The sequence below is a fragment of the Diabrotica undecimpunctata genome, chromosome 8 (genome assembly GCF_040954645.1).
Source record: "Diabrotica undecimpunctata isolate CICGRU chromosome 8, icDiaUnde3, whole genome shotgun sequence".
In the NCBI taxonomy this organism is placed as follows: domain Eukaryota; kingdom Metazoa; phylum Arthropoda; class Insecta; order Coleoptera; family Chrysomelidae; genus Diabrotica; species Diabrotica undecimpunctata.
Window position 1 is genome coordinate 58,910,498 of NC_092810.1, and position 22,997 is coordinate 58,933,494.

General features: G+C 33.6%; 2 protein-coding genes across 5 annotated transcripts in view; one reads left to right on the top strand and one right to left on the bottom strand.

Moving 5' to 3' along the window:
- Positions 1–22,997, top strand: part of LOC140447599 (uncharacterized) — a 36,050-nt gene that overhangs the window by 9,439 nt on the left and 3,614 nt on the right. The window contains exons 8-12 of one of the 2 annotated variants that reach the window (XM_072540349.1): positions 30–272; positions 4,853–4,912; positions 4,968–5,244; positions 5,320–5,546; positions 18,435–18,854. In XM_072540349.1, coding sequence (XP_072396450.1) covers positions 30–272; positions 4,853–4,912; positions 4,968–5,244; positions 5,320–5,546; positions 18,435–18,460 — 833 coding nt within the window. In that variant the 3' untranslated portion in view covers positions 18,461–18,854. Of the gene's footprint in view, positions 1–29; positions 273–4,852; positions 4,913–4,967; positions 5,245–5,319; positions 5,547–18,434; positions 18,855–22,997 lie in introns of those variants that run through there. The other variant, XM_072540348.1, reaches the window with a different exon arrangement.
- Positions 1–22,997, bottom strand: part of LOC140447600 (uncharacterized) — a 44,924-nt gene that overhangs the window by 1,407 nt on the left and 20,520 nt on the right. The window contains exons 2-3 of one of the 3 annotated variants that reach the window (XM_072540350.1): positions 7,806–7,969; positions 5,979–7,718 (exon numbers count right to left, since the gene is read on the bottom strand). The exons of the other annotated variants lie outside the window; for them this stretch is intronic. Coding sequence (XP_072396451.1) covers positions 6,044–7,492 — 1,449 coding nt within the window. The 5' untranslated portion in view covers positions 7,493–7,718; positions 7,806–7,969 and the 3' untranslated portion in view covers positions 5,979–6,043. Of the gene's footprint in view, positions 1–5,978; positions 7,719–7,805; positions 7,970–22,997 lie in introns of those variants that run through there. 3 annotated transcript variants of the gene reach the window in all.

Genomic DNA, 22,997 nt, shown 5'->3' on the forward strand with positions numbered 1-22,997 from the left:
TTTCTTATAATTACAAAATATAATTTTAGACTCGGATTCTACCAGTGAAGAAAACCAAAGCGAATCAGATGTAAATCAGCTTTCAAAAACGCAGGAACGGGTTTCTTCAGGTTCCTTTACTAGTTGCAGCTTGTACACTAGTAAAGGTATCCCAGATACACCAGCTACCGTAGCTACACCAGATACACCAGCTACACCAGCTATCCCAGCTTCACCTGCTGCCCCAGCTACACTAGCTACCACAGCTACCACAGCTACACCAGCTACCCCAGGTATCTCAGCTTATTGTTTACGTTCTACCAATATCATATATGCCGATTAGCAAGGACAATTTTGTTGTGTGTTTGTAGGGATGGGAAGATATTTAAGTAATCAGCTTTATTCAAATTTTCAACTTATGGAAAACTGCTATTGCTTTATTTTGTGTTTGTTATCATTAATATATCGTTTAATTGAACTAATTTTTTCATTACAATATTTGATTTAATTCAGAACAATTTAAATGTTCGAAAGGTGTTTTTTTACAAAACTGTTCGTTAATAATGGAATAAGATTAATTGAAAAAAAAAATTGAAGTTATACCGCTCGTACTGACATATAGATTATTTTTATATATTATGTTAGTTATTTTGAAATGCAAAGGACAGAAAAAGCAAATTCCGTACTTCACTGACTTTGACCTATTTATTCTTGTGTAGTTCAATGATGTTTGAAAGCAAATACATTTCTACGAATCATTAATTTGAATTAAAATTATGTTTGTTGCACTATAAATGAAATATTCAACGGCTTACAAATTTAGCTGGATGCTCCTTTTAGATTGAATGCTGCCAATAACTGGATGTAGTGGTTGCTGATAACTGGATCGAGTGACTTCCAATTACTGGATCGAGTGTCTAGATTTACTATCTTTTCCACCCGGGTTATTGTCTGGTCTGGCCTTATGCTGGTGATTAGAGTTGACTTTAGGTCGCTATGTGCCTTGTCTGATCTTCTCTGAGAGACTTAACACAAACGATGTTTTTCTTTTTGCTCGAATGACCATAAACAGAATTTTGATCAGGAGCGAAATTATGTTCTGGTTATGAAGGAACGCAATCATGTTCTGGATGTAAGTAAAACCCCAATATTACTACGAGGTCAAGCTTCATACTTCAAGCCTTATTACAAATATGAATAAACAAATAATTGTTACAGCTTAAATCAACAACATGTGGCAAACAAATAAATGCAGGCTACACATGCAATAATAATATTTGAGAAAATTAGCGTTCTTTACATGAGGCGATACAATTCATTGTTTAATTGATGATATTAAACAATGTGTGTTAATTTGTGTTAATTTATTTTTTAGTGCACTAAAATTTTGAGTGGCCATATTTTTAAGATGTGGCTTACGTCATTTGAAAATTGGCGACTTTTTATTCCACGAGTATAGAATAATATTAATAATAGCTTACAACGTTATTTGTCCATACTCAACCTGCGCAAGATCTGTTAAAATAAATTTACTATAGGGGTAACTGTCTTGTGGCGGCCAACTGTTCATGTCGACGACGCTTCTTTCTTTGATCTTTTATGTCAGCTTTCCTATTATGGCATTCGTCAATGTCAGCAAGTTCTCAGCTTGTGAGTAAGTCTTGTCGATTAGAGGAGACCTCTGGTATGTATTTAAAAATAAAGCCGTTTTAGTTGATGAGGTCATAATTTTATGTGTAGTAAAATAGGATACATTAACCTCGATTGTCAGCGGTATTGCAGTTCATTAGTCCAGCCGATCAGCAGTTTAGACAGATACTGCAGACAGGTCGTCATCAATTAATTTCTTATAAATACTGTTAATTTTTGTTTTAAAGTCAGTTGTAATTTAATTAAATAAAGTGCTGTTACTCTGTTAGTTGTACCTTTAAAATGGCCTTTTAAAAAGTACCTTCGGGAGTGACAACCCTTAAGTGGGCATAATGATATTTTTGCGTTTTGGCGGTTCCTATGTTGGAATGATGATTTTAATTTATTTGGTTTTTTATTTAACTGGTTATAATTCTGGTTGAAGTTGCAATTGATTTCAAGCAAGCGAAGCGTTTTGCAGAACTTTGTCCGTTATTTAAGAATCTACAATCAAGTCATTTAATTCAAATCTAGTTTACAGTATTCAGGCGTTCTTGTATATTTAAGCAAAGTGAAGACATCAACAGTGTTAGGTTATACGTAATCACAGGTCATTTATCTGGCCACTGTCTGTGCAAGTTTAGCTTCTTGATAATATTTAGGGGAAATGTGCCTGTGATGGACCCCTTAAGGTAAAAGCTCCCTAATAATTTTAATTATTTACTTAACGGGCTTTAAATATGACCACATAACGTCTTTTTATTTGTATAATATGCAAATGTTTCAAATTTTGATAAAAATTAAGATGACAAAAGTTATTCATAGTTTACTAAAATCCTGTTAAGGGTCGATCATGGGCATATATGCGCTCATGATGGACCCTTTGATACGCCCATGATGGACCCGTTGCATTTTGTGTAAAATAAGTAAATACCATATTATTTTATTAAATAAAAAGATATTCTAAACGATAAATAATATTACAAATAGGTATTTTTAAGAAAAAAGTTACATGCACAATTCACACACAAATTGTTTACGTCCAGGATTTACATCTGCAAATTTATTGTGACAAAAATTCTTACACACTTGACAAGGAATCCATTTTTCTTTGGATCGTAAATGCGAAAATAGTTCGTTACAGTAAATGCAAGCTGCATCCTCCGAGTCGTCTTCTTCAAAAGAAGATTCACAATCGTCTTCAGAACTGTTTGTAGTTGAAACAAAAATTTGCCTTTTCACTTCTCTTGCATATTTTTTTCTTTTTTTTTACTTCTTTTCCTACAATTTTTTGTTTTATATCATCAATTTCTGGCGTTAAATTTAACTATCCTGTTTTACCCCTTTTTCTACCCCTTTTCTGAGTTACTTCAAATACTCCAGCTAAAGGAGGACAAATATCTTCGACCGAGATGTTTAGGACTAACGATGATGTTGATTTCTGATCAGTGATTTTTGATAAACCTTCAATCGAAGAAACATTTTGGTTCCGATGTTCCGGTAGTGAGTTCTCGTCAGAACATCCTGGTAGTGGGTTTTGTTCATAATTTTCTCTATCTGTTGTTATAGATGGCAAAAATTGCCAATCCTCGAAGACATCTGGATTGAACGGTTCTATTCCTGTCTTTTTAAATGCACTTATTGCATTTGATGGAAGAGCACTTTTTAAATATGCTTTATTAAAGATACTGGCTACGTTAAATTGGGTAACTGTTTTACCTGGATTCTGTCGCAGCCATAATTGAATTTCTTGGCCGTACTAAGTTTGAATTAGTCTAAAAAATCCTACGTCCAAGGGTTTAACGTGATGAGAGCAGTGAACAGGAAAACAAAACATAATAATACCGTTTTCTTTTGCAAACTGGAGAGCTTCAAAACTTTTATGACTACCATGACCATCGAGTAACAACAAAACTTGGTTGGTTTTGGAAGCCTTTGAATACCTTAAAAAATGTTGCAGTCATCAAGAAAATGTCGGAAGTCATCCATCCTTATTCTTGAGCGAAGACTACACTTTCAGTAGGTGCATCCATCATAAGTTCGTCTTTCTTCCTCTGTCAAAAATCAAATCGTCTGAAAAAATCAAATCAGGAGGAACATATGTTCCAATTGCATTCATTGCACATACGACCGTAATATGTAGACCGCGTTCTGCACTACTTAAAGCACCAACTTGTTTGCGACCTTTACTAGCATAAATCTTCTGCGATCTCGTTTGCACAGTTGTCAAACCGGACTCGTCCATGTTATAAATGTTTTTCGGTGGAAATTGAAACTCGTCTAATATATTTGCTAATGCTGTAAAATAGGGACATATTTTGGTTTATTAAAAGCTAGAGCCCTTGCCAACGAAGTATTTTCTGGAGTTCGTAATGATAATCGAGGATTTCGCTTTAAAAAACCTCTGGCCCATTTCCAACCTGCCATCTTGGTTTCCTTATTAAAACTGTGGCCAATATTGTTCATTTCAGCTACTTCGTATACAAGTTTTCGTAAATCTTTACTAGTCAGGCCAAAAAAACGAGCTTCCATGGTGATAATATTGTCAGCAATTTCCTTTTCAATAGCAGTGGAAAATATTGGTCTTCATCCTCCCAAATCACCTTTGGTACTTCCTTGCTGTTTCCTTCCCATAGTTTTTTCTTGTATGCTTTTTAAAGCTTGCTGCATATTACTCTCATTCCACTGTTGCCTTTTATGAGGATCCATCCCTGTAAAATGTATTATGTTAATCGTTAAGTAGCAACTTGTTTCCTTTGTCCTATGATGGACCCCTAGTCCGTCATAGGTAACGACAAAGGGGTCCATCATAGACAAATAGACAAGGCAGTAAATTTAATTCTCTTACTTTTGTTTTGACCATTCTAACCTAAAACAAAGTATAGTATTTGACAAAGAAAGTGTAGTCTTTTATACAAAATAAAAGAAACACTTAGCTTAACGTATGTTACCAGTAAAATATTGCTTACCAAAAAATTTTATTAGCTCAGCAACGCCAAATTTTAATTTTATTTCACAAATTTACTGTTATAACCGCCACGGGTCTGAAACTTTGCAAATACTAAACTACAAACTTCGAGCGCAAGCGGCAACCAGCGATGTGCATGTAACCGCGCCATATTTGAAATTACAGCAGGGGGTCCATCATAGGAAGTGGTCCAACATAGGCACACTTCCCCTATACTTAATCAAATTTTGAGCGTTTGAAACTTTAATGATTTAATTATTAAAAATATATTTTTAGATTTATATGATACTAATGACAAGGACATTTGGAATATATCTACTACATATATAGAATCAGGTATTTTTGGAACTAATCCTTTTACAATTCGTATTATTACAAAATATAATTTTAGATACAGATGATACGAGCGAGGAGAATAAACTGACGGAATCGTCTAAGCTACCAAAAACGCCGGATATAATAATATACCCAGAGTCGGAAAAAACCTCTTCCGGTTCCGTTGCTAGTGGCGGCTCTTCTGTTTTTCGAGGTACCCCAGCTACTGGGGTATCAGATACCCCAGTTACCCCAGATATTCCAGGTGTCTTGCCTGTTGTTCTAAAGCAGCCGATGTCGATAAAATTGATACATAACAAATTACGCGTATTTGATCCTCCTGTAATATTCGGGTAAGCGTAGGGTGATGCGACACCATCTAGTAGAGAATAAACGGTGAAAATTAAATAAATAAAAATATATTTTAGGCCGTCAAATGTAAAGGGGCATCTCATTCGGCGAAATAAGAATTGGCAGGACAAATTGAATAATCCAGACGCATGTCCCTATACGGGAAAAGGTAGTAACCTCTCAGAGGAACAGCGGAATACGTTAACGTCAAACCTGAGAGCCATGATGGAATCTAATCCAAGAAAACGGAAATTGGATGATTGGTCCCAACCAATTGCTAGTTTCTTCTCTGACAACCCAGCAGGTAATTACTTAAATTTGTTCTATAGTTCCCTGACCAAATTTTTACAGCACTGTGTTACAAATGTGTTGAATTCGTTTATTTATCCATAGGAATTTCTTTGCCACAATAGGGAATTTGCATGATTTTTTATGTCTTATATTAATAATTTAGATCTTTATAACGTAGAAAAAAATATAAATAGACTTAAAAACATTAAAACTATTTTTCAAAGTGAAATTAAATACTTTGAATATATTTGAGCTATTCAAACGCTGTCCATTACGCTGGCATTACTTGTCATTATAGCAGCGATTGGTTTGAATTACCTAATAATATTATCTTTTATTATTTTTTTATTACCATGCCATTTGTTTCAGTGTGCCCCAAATATGGGGCACACTGAAACTATCGGTGGGGTACAATGAAATACTTTCTAAACAAAAATATGTTTAATGTAAAATATGTAGTGTCATACAAGTTTTACTCACTAGGACCTAAATGAACTTATTAGATATATTTTACCGAACGTCATGATTGTTAAAATTAATTTCAAAACTCATGTAGGCATTTTGTCTTGACGTTGAGCCAGAAAGAATCGGTTGAGGTAAAAGCATTTTAATATCTTCTAACCGAACAACTGAAATATCTGGATTTGTAGGAAAGAAGAATTTGCCAGTTACTTTTGCGCTTTTCCTCATAAAGGAAATTTCAAATTCATCTTTTCCCAAAACGTTCAATATTTTCCCAACAAAGTAAATCAAATTCTTGGTCGTAAACTGTACCAAAACGAAGTTATTTTTAGTTGGAGGTCTGGTTAATTCCTCAGTAAGATCTGGAATTGGATCTTCCGGTGTCCAGTCGCTTTCACTTGATGATTCCTGCCATTCTTGTTCTTCGTCATAATCATCATCTGTAATTTTTCTTGTCACCTTTTTAACAGCTGTTTGGTTTACTTTTTTTCTACTCAATTCCCTTTTAGCTAGTTCGTCCTTTTCAGGAGTGTCAGTCGCAATAATTGTTTTTCCTTGCCTTCTAGATTTCTGAATCTTTCTTTTTTGTGCCTTTGGAAATCCTCGAAAGATTTGTGGAGAAACAAAAGAAGATTTATTATTGGTTTTATTTTCTGCTGGCGTTTCATCAGTTCCCTCGATGCCTTGCTGTTTTTTTGTTTCTTGCTCAGGCTGTTGAATAACTGTTGGTTCAGAATGATTTTCTGGTCTGCCTGTTACAGCCGACATGAGGAAAGGAAAAATATTTACTGGAATACCAGGGTCATTAAGAAGCCAACCTTGCATGTCATTGTTATAATGCTCCTTGAACGATGAAAATACTGCTACATCTAAGGGCTGCTTTTTGTTTGAGCAGTGTGGAGGTAGTGTCAATATTGTGACCCCATTCGACTTTGCAAGATCCAAGGTTTCCATTGACAAATGGCTCTCGTGATTATCCATGATAAGAAGGCTGGGGTTGTTACAAGAACTAGAAGAATATTTTATAAAATGTTTCATTACTTGCGGAAATAATTCCCTGTTCATCCATCCAGAAGAAGCAGCCAATCTCAACGTACCAGCTGGAGCATCTTGTATCATAATTTCCTTGAAATGAACTCTGGGAAATACCATGGCCGGAGATAAGGCATAACCACCAGCACAAATGATACTGCAGGTCGTTACAAGAACCCCTCTATCCCCACTAGTACATCGAGAGACCTGTTTCATACCTTTTTTGGCAAGAATTTTAGGAGGAGCTTGAACTGTGGTGGTTCCAGTCTCGTCTAAATTAAAGACTCTACTGCCATCACTAAAACGAGACTCACGCTTAAGAACTGTTTCAAGATTTTTGAAAAAAGTTGAAACATTGTGCCTGTTAAACGCAGTAGAACGGGATAAACTACAAGCTTCTGGTTTTCGACAACTTAATTCTGGATGCCTTTTCCTGAAGCCAAAATACCACTCTCTACCTGCCATTTTTTGTTCTTTCCAATTATTAGGGATTTCCTTATTGTTTTTTATTGCTGACTCAAACGCAAGCTAGCGGCATTCCAGTGGAGTAAGTCCATAGCACATCTTTGCAGAGGTCAAAATATAGTCAACTAAGGTTTTCTCTTCATCATGTGTAAAAATTAACCTCACATCATATTTGGGACGAAAAACAGTGTCTGAATCGGGGTTCGCTTTAACTTTGCGTACATACCTAAAATAAAAGAAAAACTATTTTTAGAAATGAAAAATAGTGCATCATACAACAGAAAAAGTTACTTAAATGCATCTGATTTCTTACCTAAACAAAGTAACATAGGCAACACCTTGTAATTCGGCTGCTCGTGTCTTAGGCAGATTTTCTTGAACAACGAGACGCACAGCTGCTTTCATCTGCTCTTGACTGAAAGTGCCAATGTTTGTTTTGCTCTTACGGTTACGAGCCATCTTAAACTTGGATGACAACTAAAAAATAAATAATTAAAACATTGTTCCATGTGTCATGGGGTACAGTGAAACATGTTTCACTGTGCCCCACATGGACTTGTTTCAATCTGGACCATTAAGCACTTTTCCCAACAATTAACTTAACAACCTAACCTAAAACATTCAAAATGCCGCAAATTTCAGAAATCATCAATCAATTATGTACCTTACCCCGCAAAGTTCTTAGCAAATATTAAATTAAATAATTGGAGTCTTACCGGGTTGAAAATATATCACTTAAAATTTACTTGGAACCAGAAAAACAATATTTTTTTCGTCTCAACAGAACGGCGGATTTACACACACTGAGGTTAGGTTAAGTTAACAAGTAGAGGACGGCGGGAACTTTTCTGAAGCGAAGGTTGCGTTGATTTGGCGCGGTATTTGAATTTTAAAATCTCTTTGTTTCAGTGTGGAACATGTTTCGCTGTGCAACACCCTCCCCTATACATATCTTCAGTTTTCAAATACAGTGAAAGCCAAATTATTATACAAAAGTTGCGTTCACGTCATCATTGTGAACATTTGCAGCGTTGTCAGATGGTTCATGAAGTATAAAAATTAACAGAAAAGAACTGAAATGAACAAAAAAGGTGAAGGTAGCAAATTTCACACTATATTAAATAGAATTTGAAAATGGGTGTTTTTTTTTTTCATTTGTTTTTGGTAAATACATTCATGAATAGATTTCACAAAGTGAGGAATTTTTCAATAAAAGTGGTAAGGTTATTACTGAGTTACCAAACAATAAATATAATCAAAATAAAACCACAAGCAATAAAATAAAATATTTTTTAGTAATGAACGTATTTTCAAAGATAAAACATGACAAAAAAACATCAACGAACTAAACGTTGACGTTTCAATTTCCACTTAGGAAATAGTTCTCAAAATACAAACATTAGTAAAGTAACCAATTTTGTTTTTTTTTTGAATTTTAAAACTAAACATTTTCTGAATCTGATTCCACATTAGTGTCACTCTCTTGACGATCAAATATTCTTTCTCTATGCCCCAAATTAATTCAATAGGGTTAAAGATACAATGGTAAGGAGGAAGACGTAGTAAAATTTTGTGTCCATACCGTTCTGCCATATCGTCCACTATATACTTGGTTTGTGGTTTATTTCTAAAAAAATGTTTAAAATAAGTGACATTTATATGTAAGATTATATCTATATATTTACTGAGAAACGATGCGCAACAGTTCTGTTTTGAACATCATATGGGAATATGATGAGTTTTTTTCTGTCAACCACTCCTCAATAACACTTTTTGACCATCCTGCATTCGGAGTTTTATGCAATAACATACTGTGATTAAGTGCATTATCAAGTACAATTAGAGAAGGATTCTGAAGTTTTGCAGCAACTGATATTCAAACCATTTCAAGAAATTTAGAATTTTAGAATTTAGCAATGTAGAATTTTTGAACAAAATATTGCTTTAACACCCTCTACAGATCCGGTTACATTTCCAGCATGGAGTATAATATATCTGCAATGATATTATTTAAATGTTCATATAACTTCTTCTTCTTGTTCCACTCCTATCGGAGATTGGAAATCATCAAGGCTATCTTGACCTTGTTTACAGCCGACCTAAAGAGTTCATTAGTGGTACAGCCAAACCATTCTCTCAAATTACGCAACCGTAACATTCTTCTACGACCTGGATTCCGTTTTCCTTCTATTTTTCCTTGCATTATATTCTGTAGTAATGCGTATTTATGTCCTCTAATCAGGTGACCCAAATATTCGAGTTTTCTTCGTTTGATCGTTGACAAAATTTCTGAGTCTTTTCCTATCCTTCGCATTACTTCAAAGTTTGTGACTCTTTCAACCCAACTTATCTTCAGGATTCGACAGTAGCACCACATCTCGAAACTTTCAATATTTTTTGTTGTTCTGTTTGAGAGTCCCGACCTCTACACCGTATAATAGCGTGTTCAATACGTAGCCCCTTAGCATTCTTAATCGTAGAGGGATGCTTATATCTCTGTTGCAGAAGAATTTCCTCATATTTATGAAGGTGGCCCTGGCAATTTCGATACGTCTTTTCATATAACAACTTATGTTAATACAACAAACCTTTTGCCATCCATTTTAGTGGTTTTAACACTCTTTATATTTTTATTTTTCCAAGAATCACCAATGATCCTATTTTGAAATATCCAAGTTTCATCGAGAAACACGAATTGGTATATATGTTCATCCTTCGCTTCTTTATAAGTTCTCAAGAATTGTAATGTTTTACAAACAACTTTAGGTAGTCCTCGTCGTGGACTATCCTTCATCCACTCAAACCCAAGTTCTTTGAGTAACCTTTTTAAAGAAGTGGTACTACCATTAAATAATTCTTTATCTTTCAGTTGGGACCACAATGATTGAACCGTTACGTGCTGTTCTAAAAGCATACAGAAATAAAATTATGTTAAATGTATATTTGTTATAATCATACTAACTTCTCTGGTACATATTGTAAATGGTATCACGAATAGAGCTTGTATTTAAAGTTGTTGTATTTGTTACTCGTTTATTAGTACAACGCTTTTTCTTTGGTAACTCGAACTGTTCACCTTTTTTCTGCATTTGACATATGCTGCTTACTGTTCTTACACTGATTTTTAAAGCAGCAGCTACACGCTAAAATAATACAATTTTTTGTAAAGTAAAGTATTGATATTTTATTCGCATATTACATCTTACACAGCGTTTAAGGGTAACACAGGGCCATTATTATTCCTTTCTTCTTAAAAATAGTTAACTAATGAAGCCATCATGAAGTTCTTTGCATCGACTATTAAGCTGTTTGGACATTTTGACAAATAAATAAATGTTTTTCACGAGATAACCTTAAAAATCGATGATACCACGAGTACAAAAGTACACAGAACACTGATTGAAACATGACAATATTTCTGGTAGTGACTAATAATCCGTCATTAATTGGTGGTTTCTTCATGAACATTTCAACACAAAATTTTACAATGAGGGACGTCTAAATCCAAAAAAGCTATATTATATATACATTATTTTTTTACAAAAGTTTTTTTATTGATCGGGTTATTTTTAGAAGTGCTTTTTTAGCAAACTAAAGTAACAAACACTTTTCTATAGAAATGTAGCCACACATACAATAGAGTTACGACCTTGGTGACGTGCACGCAACTTTATTTAGCTTTTACTGTAGTGATTTATCCTACAGAAAAGAGACCTGATGTCCAACTAGACTGGACATTTACTATTAAATATTATATAGTTTTTTTGGCAAGAACTAAATTTACAGCGCCTAGTCCTACGGTCCATCGTAGTGTATAGTGTATACATACTTAGTGAACCTAACAACAGCGCGCCGTATTGCTGAGATCACATTTTATCTTATTTATAAATATCAAGTCACAAACAGAGCAAGCAGTTGCAGAAAAACAATTGATGGTAAGTAGGTAGCTACTGGAATCAGACAGCAAATCTCAGAGTTGAAGGTGAACACACTGACTATGTGAAAATCATGCGTGAAGTGAGGCAAGGCTGTATCTTATCTCCTCTAATCTTCAATCTGTACTCTGAAAGAATATTTATCGAAGCTTTGCACGAAACTGAAAAAGGTATTCTACTAAATGGTTGCCGGCTAAACAACATCAGATATGCAGATGACACCATAGTATTTGCGGACAACTTAGAAGACCTACAAGTTCTTATGAATAAAATCATGTATTACAGTCAACAATATGGACTCAATATAAACGTTAAGAAAACAAAGCTTATGATATTTTTTTTTTTTTTTTTTTTTTTTTTTTTTTTTTTTTTTTTTATGGCCTTGGCATAGCCAATTGACCAGACTATTTTGTAATTTGTATTCACAGAACAACAATCAGAGTTCGAGTTAGTACTAAATATAAGTTTTAATTTTTCTTTTTATTTTTCTTTTTTTTTTTTTATTTTTATTTTTATTTATTTTTTTTTTTTTTTTTTTATTTTTTTTTATTTCGTTATATTACTTTTTGATATTGTATGTAATATGTATAAATATTTTTTATTTTGTTTTGGTCATCTTTTGTAATAATTTTGTTTTACATCTTTTTTTTGTTTTTTTTTATATATATATATTTTTTCTTTTTTTTTTTTTAATTTTTTTTTTTGTTTTTTTTTTCGTATTAAAAGGTTTATTACATGATTGGTATGTTCGCAAATTGCTTACAAGTTTCATCTTAATTCTATGGTTAGTAAATTATATTATTTAAAGTTTATATTTACAATTCCTTATTAACTGATAAATACAATTATAGATTTCAACGTTTCCAGAGAAAATTAATTCATTTATATGAAATGGGAAACAGACATTTAATTTTCGTAAGTTTTCATAAAAACACGTAATGTTTCCTTGTTGGTTTACACATTCTAATAGAATATGTGTTAAATCTCCATATTTACCACAAGTACAGTTTGGAGTGTCTACTAAATTCATTTTGCACATTCTTGAAGGTGTTAGAGCATGATTTGACCTTAGCCTATTAATAGTTTTAATAAAACGTCTGTTGGACTCTGAATGAAACCACCTTTTTTTAAGAAGTGTGGGTTGCCAATATTTAAAGGATGACTGACTTTCTGATTCCGTCCTGTTTATTATATACATCTATATCTGACACCGGTAAAATATTGTTGTCTATGGTTTCTCCGCTTGATAATGCTTCTTTTGCCAGAGCATCTGCTATTATATTACCCATTATCCCAGAATGGCCTTTGATCCATGCGATAACAACTTCTCCTCCGAGCTTTGAAACCTCGTAGTACAATTTTAAAATCTCTGTATCAAGGTGAGTCAATTGCTTGGATTTATTTGTTACACATAATCTTTCTACTGCACTTTTGCTGTCTGTAAATATTACACAGTTCTTCATTTCCTTTGTTAAAGCGTGAGAAAGAGCAAACTTTAAACCCAGCATTTCGGATGTGTAGATGGTGGCTTCATCAGGTAACTTATATTTATGCTGTAGTCCAGAATTCTGTTGGTATACTGCGCAAGCAGTGTTATTTCCTTTTTTTGAACCATCAGTAAATATATAATAATAATTAGGCCATTTCTTCTGAATTTCTGCGTTAAACATGGGGCCTTGGACATCATTGAGAAATTCGGTCTTGATTTTTATTGAAAACAGTACATGAGGCTTTTCAGTATAAACTGGTGGAAGATGACCCTTATAAAGTACCTCTTTGAATTTAGACAGATTTCTATAGCTTACCGCCACGAGTGGAGATTTTTTCTTAAACCAATACCTTTTAGTCAAATCTAAAACAGCCAGATTGTGTATATCTTTAAGAAATACTTGGTCTCTGCTAATGGTACGAGCTATATATTTGTCGGTAAGATACTGCCTCCGTAAATTCAATGGCGGTTCAACAGCTTCAATTTCCATTACATTAATTGGTGTAGATTTCAGATACCCAAGACACAAGCGTAGGCACTTATTTTTCTGTACCTCAATTTTTGTTAAATGGGTGTTCGATGCGTTTCCATACAAGTGACAGCTATAATCGAAAACTGGACGTATCATAGATCGATAAAACATTAAACTAATGTTGGGATCTGCACCCCAGTTTGTTTTACAGAAAGCTCTTAGGATATTCATAGCTTTTTCGGTTTTTTTAATGATATGTTGAATATGGTCTTTCCACAAAAGTTTTCTGTCTAAATAAGTTCCTAGGTATTTGATACAGTTTTTAATTGGAAATTTGAATTGACCACAACTTATATAACCTTCTGGAATTCTATGTTTTCTGGAAAAGAAGCAGATTTCTGTTTTGGATTCTGATAATGTTAATCCATTTGATTCATAATATGCATGTATTGTTGAAATAGCTGTTGTTAAATTATTTTTAGAAACATCGATTGATTTGTCTGATGAATAGAGTACCACATCATCTGCAAATTGTAGTATTTTTGTGTTAATAGGAACAATGACTTCTAAATCTATATTATATAAAATATATAAAAGTGGACTTAAAATACTTCCTTGCGGCAGGCCTATATTGGACAGTCGAGGAGAAAAAAATTTCTCATTGATTTTTAAGTAAATCAATCTCTCTGAGTACAAAGTTTTCAAAAAGGATGTTATACCTATAGGTATCCCGACTGACAATAACTTTTGTTCAAGGATATCCAAATTTATATTATCAAAAGCAGATGATACGTCCAGAAATGCAGCTGCAGTAGATGAGTTTTCCGTGAAATTGACTTGAACCGTTGTTACGAGAGAAGTTATGGCATCTTGCGTGGATTTAAACTTGCGAAAACCAAATTGGGAGTGTGGGAGAATGTCATTAAATTCTAACCAATGCTCTAATCTATTTTTAATTAGTCTTTCCAGGGTTTTAAGAAGACAAGAAGCTAGAGATATTGGGCGATATGAATTGTGATCGTCATCACGTTTGCCAGGTTTTCTTATAGGTATTATAATATACTCCTTCCAGCTTTCTGGAATTGGTGCTTGTTTCTGCCAAATATTATTTAGAATATGAAGTAGATGGATTTTATGTTCATTTGTCAAGTTAGAAATCATAGAATAAGATATATTATCTTTACCAGGAGCAGTATTGTTATTTTGTTTGAGGACCCTTCTTAGTTCCCATAGATAGAACGGACGATCTAAGCAAAGGTTATCTCTAGAAACAGTGGCTATGGAGTTGGTAATATCATTCGGAACCCAATCTGGAGAAATTTTTTGGTAAAACTCTGTTATCCATGGTTCGTCCGGGTCAATAGGTAATTTATTGGATTGTTTGCGATTTTTGAAGCAATTTACTTTCCTCCATACCTCCTTAATGGGAGTATTTTGATTCAAACTTTCACAATACTCCCTCCAGTTTTTCTTTTTCTTCTCCTTAAAGGTTTTCTTCGCTAATGCGTCCATCTTTTTGTATTCTATTAGGTTACTTATTGTGGGATTTTGCTTATATTTAATATAAGTTAATTTTCTGCGTCGGGCAATTTCCTGGCACGCTTTATCCCACCAAGGTTTTGGAATGTGATGTTGGTTGGTAATATTCGTGTATTGTGGTATTGCTGTATTGGCTGAGAAGTAGAAATTTTCAATTAGATCACCATACGTCCTGGGTTGGTTTAGAGATGTAAAGAGTGATGAATACAAATTCCAATCTGCTTTGTTGAAATTCCAGATTTTGTGTAGTCTCTTGGTTTCTTTTCCCTTTGGGTGATAAATTGAAAAGATAATGGGTAGGTGGTTTGATCCATGAGGATCTTGTAAAACATTCCAATTCAGTAGCGCTATAATATCTTGAGTACATATTGTGAGATCTATTGCAGATGCTCGTGAATGTGTGGTTAAAGGAACAAGAGTGGGTGAACCGTCATTTAAAAATACAAGGTTACACTGCTCGATAGCATCCAACAATGATTTTCCAGATGTGTCATCAACTTCACAGCCCCATGCGACATTGTGCGCGTTAAAGTCACCTCCCAAGATAAAGGGTTTTGGTATAATTTTAAAAAAGGATAGCCATTGCTGTGTTGTTGTTTTGTTTTTCGGTTCATTATATAGGGATACAAGATGAATGGTTTTATTTGTTGATGGTAGTTTAAAGGAAATACATGTGTATGTAATAGGAATATTTATGTTAAATCTAATTTCTTGACATTTAATATTTGTTTTCAATAAAATAGCTGACCCACCATATCCATCTATACGATCTGTTCTAAAGCAATTAAAGTTTTTAAAGTTATAATACAAACCAGGCTTAAACCATGTCTCCGATAATAAGGCAATATGAATTTGATTTTGATGGAGTAAAAATTCTAAATTTACTTTATTTGAAACTGCCGAACGACAGTTCCATTGCAAAACATTTAATTTTGAGTTTAGGTCTGCGAATTTGATAACACATCTGGATTTACATGTTTACTAATTAGTTGGATGATTTCTGATTTAGAAACATTTAAATTATTTGTTTGTTGTAGAGAATTAACAATTTTCATAACCAATTCTAAAATTACATTAATTATACTAGGATCTAGGACCTCTGACTGTCGATCTGTGATAATTGTTTTTTTGTATTGAGGGCTACTTAATATTCCTCCCGAAGTACTGGGAACATTAACCTGAGAAATAATCTCTTTTCTGATCTGTTCAGATGGATCAGGAGTATTTGGCCTTGGCCTTTTATTAGATTTATCTTTTAATTCGTTTGAGTTACTGTTATAAAGCAAATGGGAAGCAAATTGTTTTCTAGAGGAGTTGACTTTTGGAATATTCTGAACAGAAGTAGAGGAAGAACTAGAATGTAAATAGGTAGAAGAAGTGGGTTGAACAAGTAAGTCAAATGGATGGCTCGTATTGCTTTTATTTAAAATATCTGCATAGGAAGTTTTGGGAACCTGTTTATTGGCATCAAAAAAACTTATGTTGGAAAAACTCATAGCTTCCTTAATTAATTTTTGTCTCTTAAACTCTGGACACACTGATAAATTTGTTGTATAGTGATTTCCTTGGCAACTGAAACATTTTGGGATATAGTCATTTATTTGGCATTCTTTTGTATTATGTGACTCTTGGCATTTACCACATCTTGGGCGACCTTTACACTGACTACCTAAATGCCCATATCTGAGGCAATTAAAACATATTAAAACTTTTTGTGTATAGTGTTCAACCTCTTTAATAACTTTATTTATTGAAATATAACGCGGCAATATCTGAGATTTAAAGGAAACAATACACGATTTTGTGGGAACGTAAATTATTTTTTTTGAATCATTTTCAATTACTTCCTGTTTGCGTTTAATTCGCCGAACGTTTACAATTTCAAAGTTACAATGACTATCATATTGTTTAATTTTTGATTTTACATATTCTTCAGAAAATTCGGTATCAATATCTCTAATTATCCCTTGTCGGAACAGAATGAATTTAGGTATATACAATTCTAAGTTATTTTTAACAAATACTGATGAATTTTTTTGATTTATTAAATAATTTGCATTTTTGTAGTCTGTTAATTTAATCCTAATTCTATTACGACCAATAGAATCAATATTTGTAATTTTTGAGTCCAATTCAGGAAACGCAGAAAGAATAATGTCACCAACTCTTAAAGCATTTAACTTACCGGTGAAAGATCCCGAGAAATTTTCTACGTAAACATGATATGGTCCGGTATCTTTATTTGTATATAAATAAACCTGTCTATTATTTACCTTCTCATTAACGTTAGAACCATTATCGTTTTTTCCCAAAGAATTAGACATTAAATTTGTACTTACATTCTGGTTCTCTTGTTTTTGTGAAATTGTTTCCATATTTGTAAATTCCATCATACCAACCTGATTTTCATCTTTATCATAAGGGGGAGGGTCGGGGGGCTTGCTGCCCCCATTTAATTCACTCATCTTTATGAAAAAACACCTATAGTTTCACCAAAATTAATTGTTTATCGCAAAACAACAAAACAAATAGGAAAAAAGTTTTGTTATCGATACTATTAACGCCGATAATTTACACACGTCCGATCGATTTGAATTCTACCGAACAACTGAAGCTTATGATAATTAGCAAGAAAAGAATAACAGAAGATCAAGTCTACGTCAACCAATCCCCTGTAGAAAGAGTGACGCACTACAACGACCTCGGCACCATAATAAATAAAGAATGGGGGTCTTCTTCAAGAGTCACAACCTCTCTCTTGATACAAAAGTAAGAATGCTGCGATGCTACGTCTTCTCTGTCCTTTTTTATGGTGTTGAATCGTGGACCTTGAACGAAGATATGTGCAGAAAACTGGAAGCATTTGAGATGTGGCTATATCGGAGAATGCTTAAGGTCCCGTGGACTGACCGAGTCACAAATGAGGAGGTCCTCAGAAGAATGAATAAGAATCGAGAAGTACTGACCACCATCAAATCTCGAAAGTTACAGTTCTTCGGACATATTATGCGAAATGAATCCAGATATACTCTCCTTCAAGCCATCCTACAAGAAAAAATATTTGGAAAACGAGGTCCAGGAAGAAGAAGAACATCTTGGTTAAAGAACCTTAGAATCTGGTTCAATACAACATCTGTGCAGCTTTTCCGCGCTGCTGCAGATAAGATAAAGATTGCCATGATGATCGCCAAGATTCGTAACGGATAGGCACATCAAGAAGAGAAGAAGGTAGCTAAGTTTATTAGATTATTAACTTAAATGGTGCTCGATATTATAAATAAATTATGAGATGTAGTTGTCATAGCAAACCATTTTGAGTTTGTTTTTTAATCTAAAGCAGGGTTTTTATCTAAACGTTTTTATGGACGTCTGGTCCTTAAGCATACATAAAATATTATTATGCATGAAACGTCAATAAATTAATTTGAAACTACAGTTATTGTAGCTTTAATTACCAAATTAAACAGCATATTATATAAAATACTATATTAGACTTTTTTGTTTCAGCTGTCTTTGGCAATAAAAATATTTAAGACCCGAAGTTGACCATGAAATTCTTCTTGAATGTCTGGAAAATATAGACGTGACAGATTCTGAAAACTCTGATGACAGCTTTGTATCAGCCTCAGTAATCACGTTTGGCTTAATATACAGTTGATAAATAAGACACAAAAAACCATCCAAAGATGAATTAGATAACGTGCCACTCAATGAACGAAAAATGGCTTAAGAACCGAAATACATGGAACAAAATGGGGGGTTTTGTTCCTTAGCATGTAGACTTTTACTGGAATTGTCGAGATAGTCCACGAGAAGCAAAATTGGATGAAAGTTGAAAACTACGTCGGTATGTATTTTGATGATTCAGATTTTGAGAATATTTGTAATTGTACAAATATTAAATTTCTGCAAGAAAACGGAAAACCTTTGAACGTTACGCTGAGGTGAAAATTTTTTTTGGAATATCTATTCGTCTAAAAGTATAAATTAGAATGTTTTCGGCTGAGACAACAAAGGTCAACAGTATTGCACAAGCTACGGCACGTGATAGATTGATATTTTCAAATCAGAAGCAATTTAAAAGTGGTTATTGACGCTGATGTGTCTTAAGATCAAAGAAACTCTGACAAATTATTTAAGATACGGTCTTTAGTTAAAAGAATACGAAGAGGTTGCTTGATACTTTTAAGATACAGTGAGGTTGCTGTTGACGAACAAATGATAACAAATCATGATTGTAACATGAAACAATTTGTTCAAGGTAAACCTAATCCAGAAGGATTAAAAAATTTTGTCTGCGCCACTCCCAAAGTATTAATTTTAGACTTCGATACATATATTAACGGATTAACGGAAAAATACATTTCTGTAGAATGATGATGATGTTAAGAAGTTAGGTGTTGGTCCATCGGCAGTTATTAAGTTATCTACAACATTATTAGAACAAACACATGTATTCATTAATAAATATTTCACCACCTTACCATTACTTGAGTACATGTTAAACAAAAATATTTTTTTAACTGGTACAATAATGAGGTCCAGAATACCCAAAGCAGTTCATGTAACATCGGATAAGGTGATGAGTCGATTAGACAGTGATTCTTCTGAGCAGGATGTAAGATCTAATGGAAAAATTAACATAGTCCGATTATATGATATGAAATCAGTTATGCTAGCATTAACTGCGTTGCAAATAGAACCTTGAGATGAATGTAAGCGATGGTCAAAAAAGGACTCCCGATATGTTAAGGTACCTAGACCAAACATTGTAAAAAAGTACAACGAATCCATGGGGGTAATAGATTTAATTGACAGGATTATCAGTTATTATCGAATGAGCGCTACAAGTAAGAAATGGACAATCAAAACCATTTTTCACTTATTTGACCTTCCGATTGCCAATTCTGGGAATCTCTACAGAGATGACCATAAGCAACTTAGTGATGCTAATAAAACCGTTATGAAGTTCCTGGAGTTTAAAATAGCTGTTTTTGAGTTGCTCCTTAAAGATAACATTTCGGAAAATTACGATTTTGGGAACATTTCAACCCTAGTAACTAGAAACAGGTACATACCTAGAACATCATTTCAAAACTCTACTATGAGAAAGATACAACACATTCCTGCAATGGCATCCGAGTTAAAAAATTCTGTTAGGTGTAAGCTTCCAGGTTGTACGTGTAAAACAAAGGTTTATTGTGAATCATGTGACATATTTTTATGTTTAACGGGAAATAATAATTTTGTATTGATGCGATTCTGATGTCCTTTTTGAATCGACATATTTTTTTACATTTAACAAAAAAATAAAAATTTAGAAAAATTTACATGTGTTTTTATACTAAAAATCATACAAATTCTATTATTTAATAAAAATAAAATTAAGTCAGGTCTCAGGAGGTTATATAAAACAGTGCCTATGCCTCTAGGAGAAATTCTAGTACTTCATCTAAAGTTACACTGTAACGGGACACTATGTATCTCTAATTTACCTGCCATCAATGAGTTCATATTTCATCAAAAACATTGCAATATGCAGATTCGCAAGTTTTTGAAGCTGTGATCCTTCTATACCTTAGCTCGTGTCACAATGAGCAACCATTTTGATTCAGAGTTTTTAATTCAGATTTTTTGCATGCATCTACTGTCATTACTTGTTTACAGTAACTATTCTACAAAACCAAGAAGATTCTTTGTATCACCAACCATTGTGCATTGTGATTTTTAACCACGATGTGGAAGCTTTTTCAGTACTCAAAGCTACTGGCACAAATTTACGTTTAAGTGCACTATAAATTTAGCTTATATAAATTTTAGGCTAATAGCAATTTATGCTAATTAGGATTGTTTCAATAACACTCCAGGCTAGTTTTTGATAGATCTTCACTACGCCAGTGTTGCTACGCCAAAAAGGCTTATGCTTACATCAATTTGAAATAAATCAAAAGAAATGTAAATGTTTCTTATGTAAATTAGTTGTATACTTAAGAACCGCAAAATACCCCAATACTTGAGGAGCAAAGTGTTCAATCAATGCATCCTTCCTATCATGACATATGGATGTCAAACCTGGAGCCACAACAGAAAGAACAATGGAAAGAGCAATGTTAGGTATACGACTGTCAGATAAAAAGAGGAACGACTGGGTAAGATCCAAAATAAAAGTCGAGCACATAACAACAAAAATTGCCCAACTTAACTGGGGCTTCGCGGGCCACAATGCTAGACAAAAAGACCAACGTTGGAATACTACAATACAACGTTGGAGACCTTACGAAAGTAAACGACCAAGAGGAAGACCACAGATTAGATGGGTTGATGACATTAAAAGAATAGCCGGAACAAATTGGAAATATGTTGCTCAGGATAGAGACCGATAAAAGGAGTTGGGAGAGGCCTATGTCCAAACATGGTTACAGAAGGCTAAGAAGAAGAAGAAGTTATGTAAATATTATTTAAAACATGTAAACAAGGGAAAATTTCATGAATGGACCAATTACATTGAACAACTATAAAACATAAAAGATAGCAAAGCTAGTAAACAAGATAATCAAATTAAAACTCGTTAATAAAGGTGTTATTGATGTTGTGGTTGAAATATCAGACTGCCACAACTCTCATGTTCATTACAACTCATTATGAAGTTCAAGGAATTCTCAAAAGGGCATCTCAATAAATGGCTGAAAAATAAACCACCTACGTTTTGTAGACGACACAGCCCAGCCCTTCTTTCAAATAGTCAAGAAGAGTTACTTGATCTTATACGATTGGTTGAAAACGAAAGTCAAATACTTATTTGGTCTGCAGTTAAACATATCAAAGACAAAGATTATGGTAGTGGATAGACTACATTACAATCATCCACACTTAACCACGATTGACCGGTTTGACGTTGTGAGCTCATATTTATATTTGGGATCATTGATCACAGCCACTGAGTCACTACGGGAAGAAATAAAACGTAGATGTGATCTAGCAAAAGGCGCCGTACCAAAGAGGACCAAAATATGGAAGGACTATCAAATTTCACGAACTCTAAAAATGAGGTTGATGGATATGAATCTTGGACCCTACGACAAGCGGAAAGAAGGAAGATAGACGCCACTCAAATGTTCTGCTGGAGAAGAATGAATTCCGTGAACCGACCACAGGAAAATATTTCCATTTTAAATAAGCTAAAAGTCAGCACACGGCTATCCAGCAAAGTGCATCTCCGACAATTAAAATACTTTGGACATGTTATGAAAGCAGACACAGAAAACACGGAAAGATTTATTATCCAAGGAAAGGTAGAAGGCCGAAGATCACGAGGAACATCTCCAACAAGATGGATGGATCAAATTACAAGAGTTAAAGGAAATAAAAGAAATGACCAGAGACTGATATCTTTGGAGGACGACAATAATACATGAAATCATGATGACCACTACACTCCCTCCGGGGGGTCAGAATTGAAAAGAGAAAGAGAATGCAAAAAATGAGTATCAAACCCATCATCAGAATGCAGCAGGCTTTGGTTGCCATTGCCAATACCATAAAAATAAGTCAATAACAAGTATATACCAACAATAGCGGATTAATAGGAAGTCGGAGACATATCATCTAAAATTTATACACAATACATATGCAACACACAATACACATGCAACATTTAATACAAATACAAACACCACCCTCAGATTGAGGTCAAGTAAGTCAATTATCAATTTTGAAAAACATAACCTACATACCAATAACAATTTGTTGGTCATTATATTTTCGCAAAATTTTTAAATTAATTTTTTTTTGAAAACAATTTTTGGAGTGGAAATCGAAACGTTAAACATTTGTTTAGTTATAAATGTAATTTTCATTACAATCAATTGTGGCTTAATCACAATGGACATATTAAAATAAATATAAACTTTTATGACTACTTAAGAAGAATCGATAAGAAAGTTGAATATATGAAAAAAAAAACAAAAATAAAATTAATAATTCAGGAACACATCAGACCTAACAGTACATCATCATACCTAACATGAAGGGACTCGTATTAGGGTAATTCCAGCAATAATCGACACAACT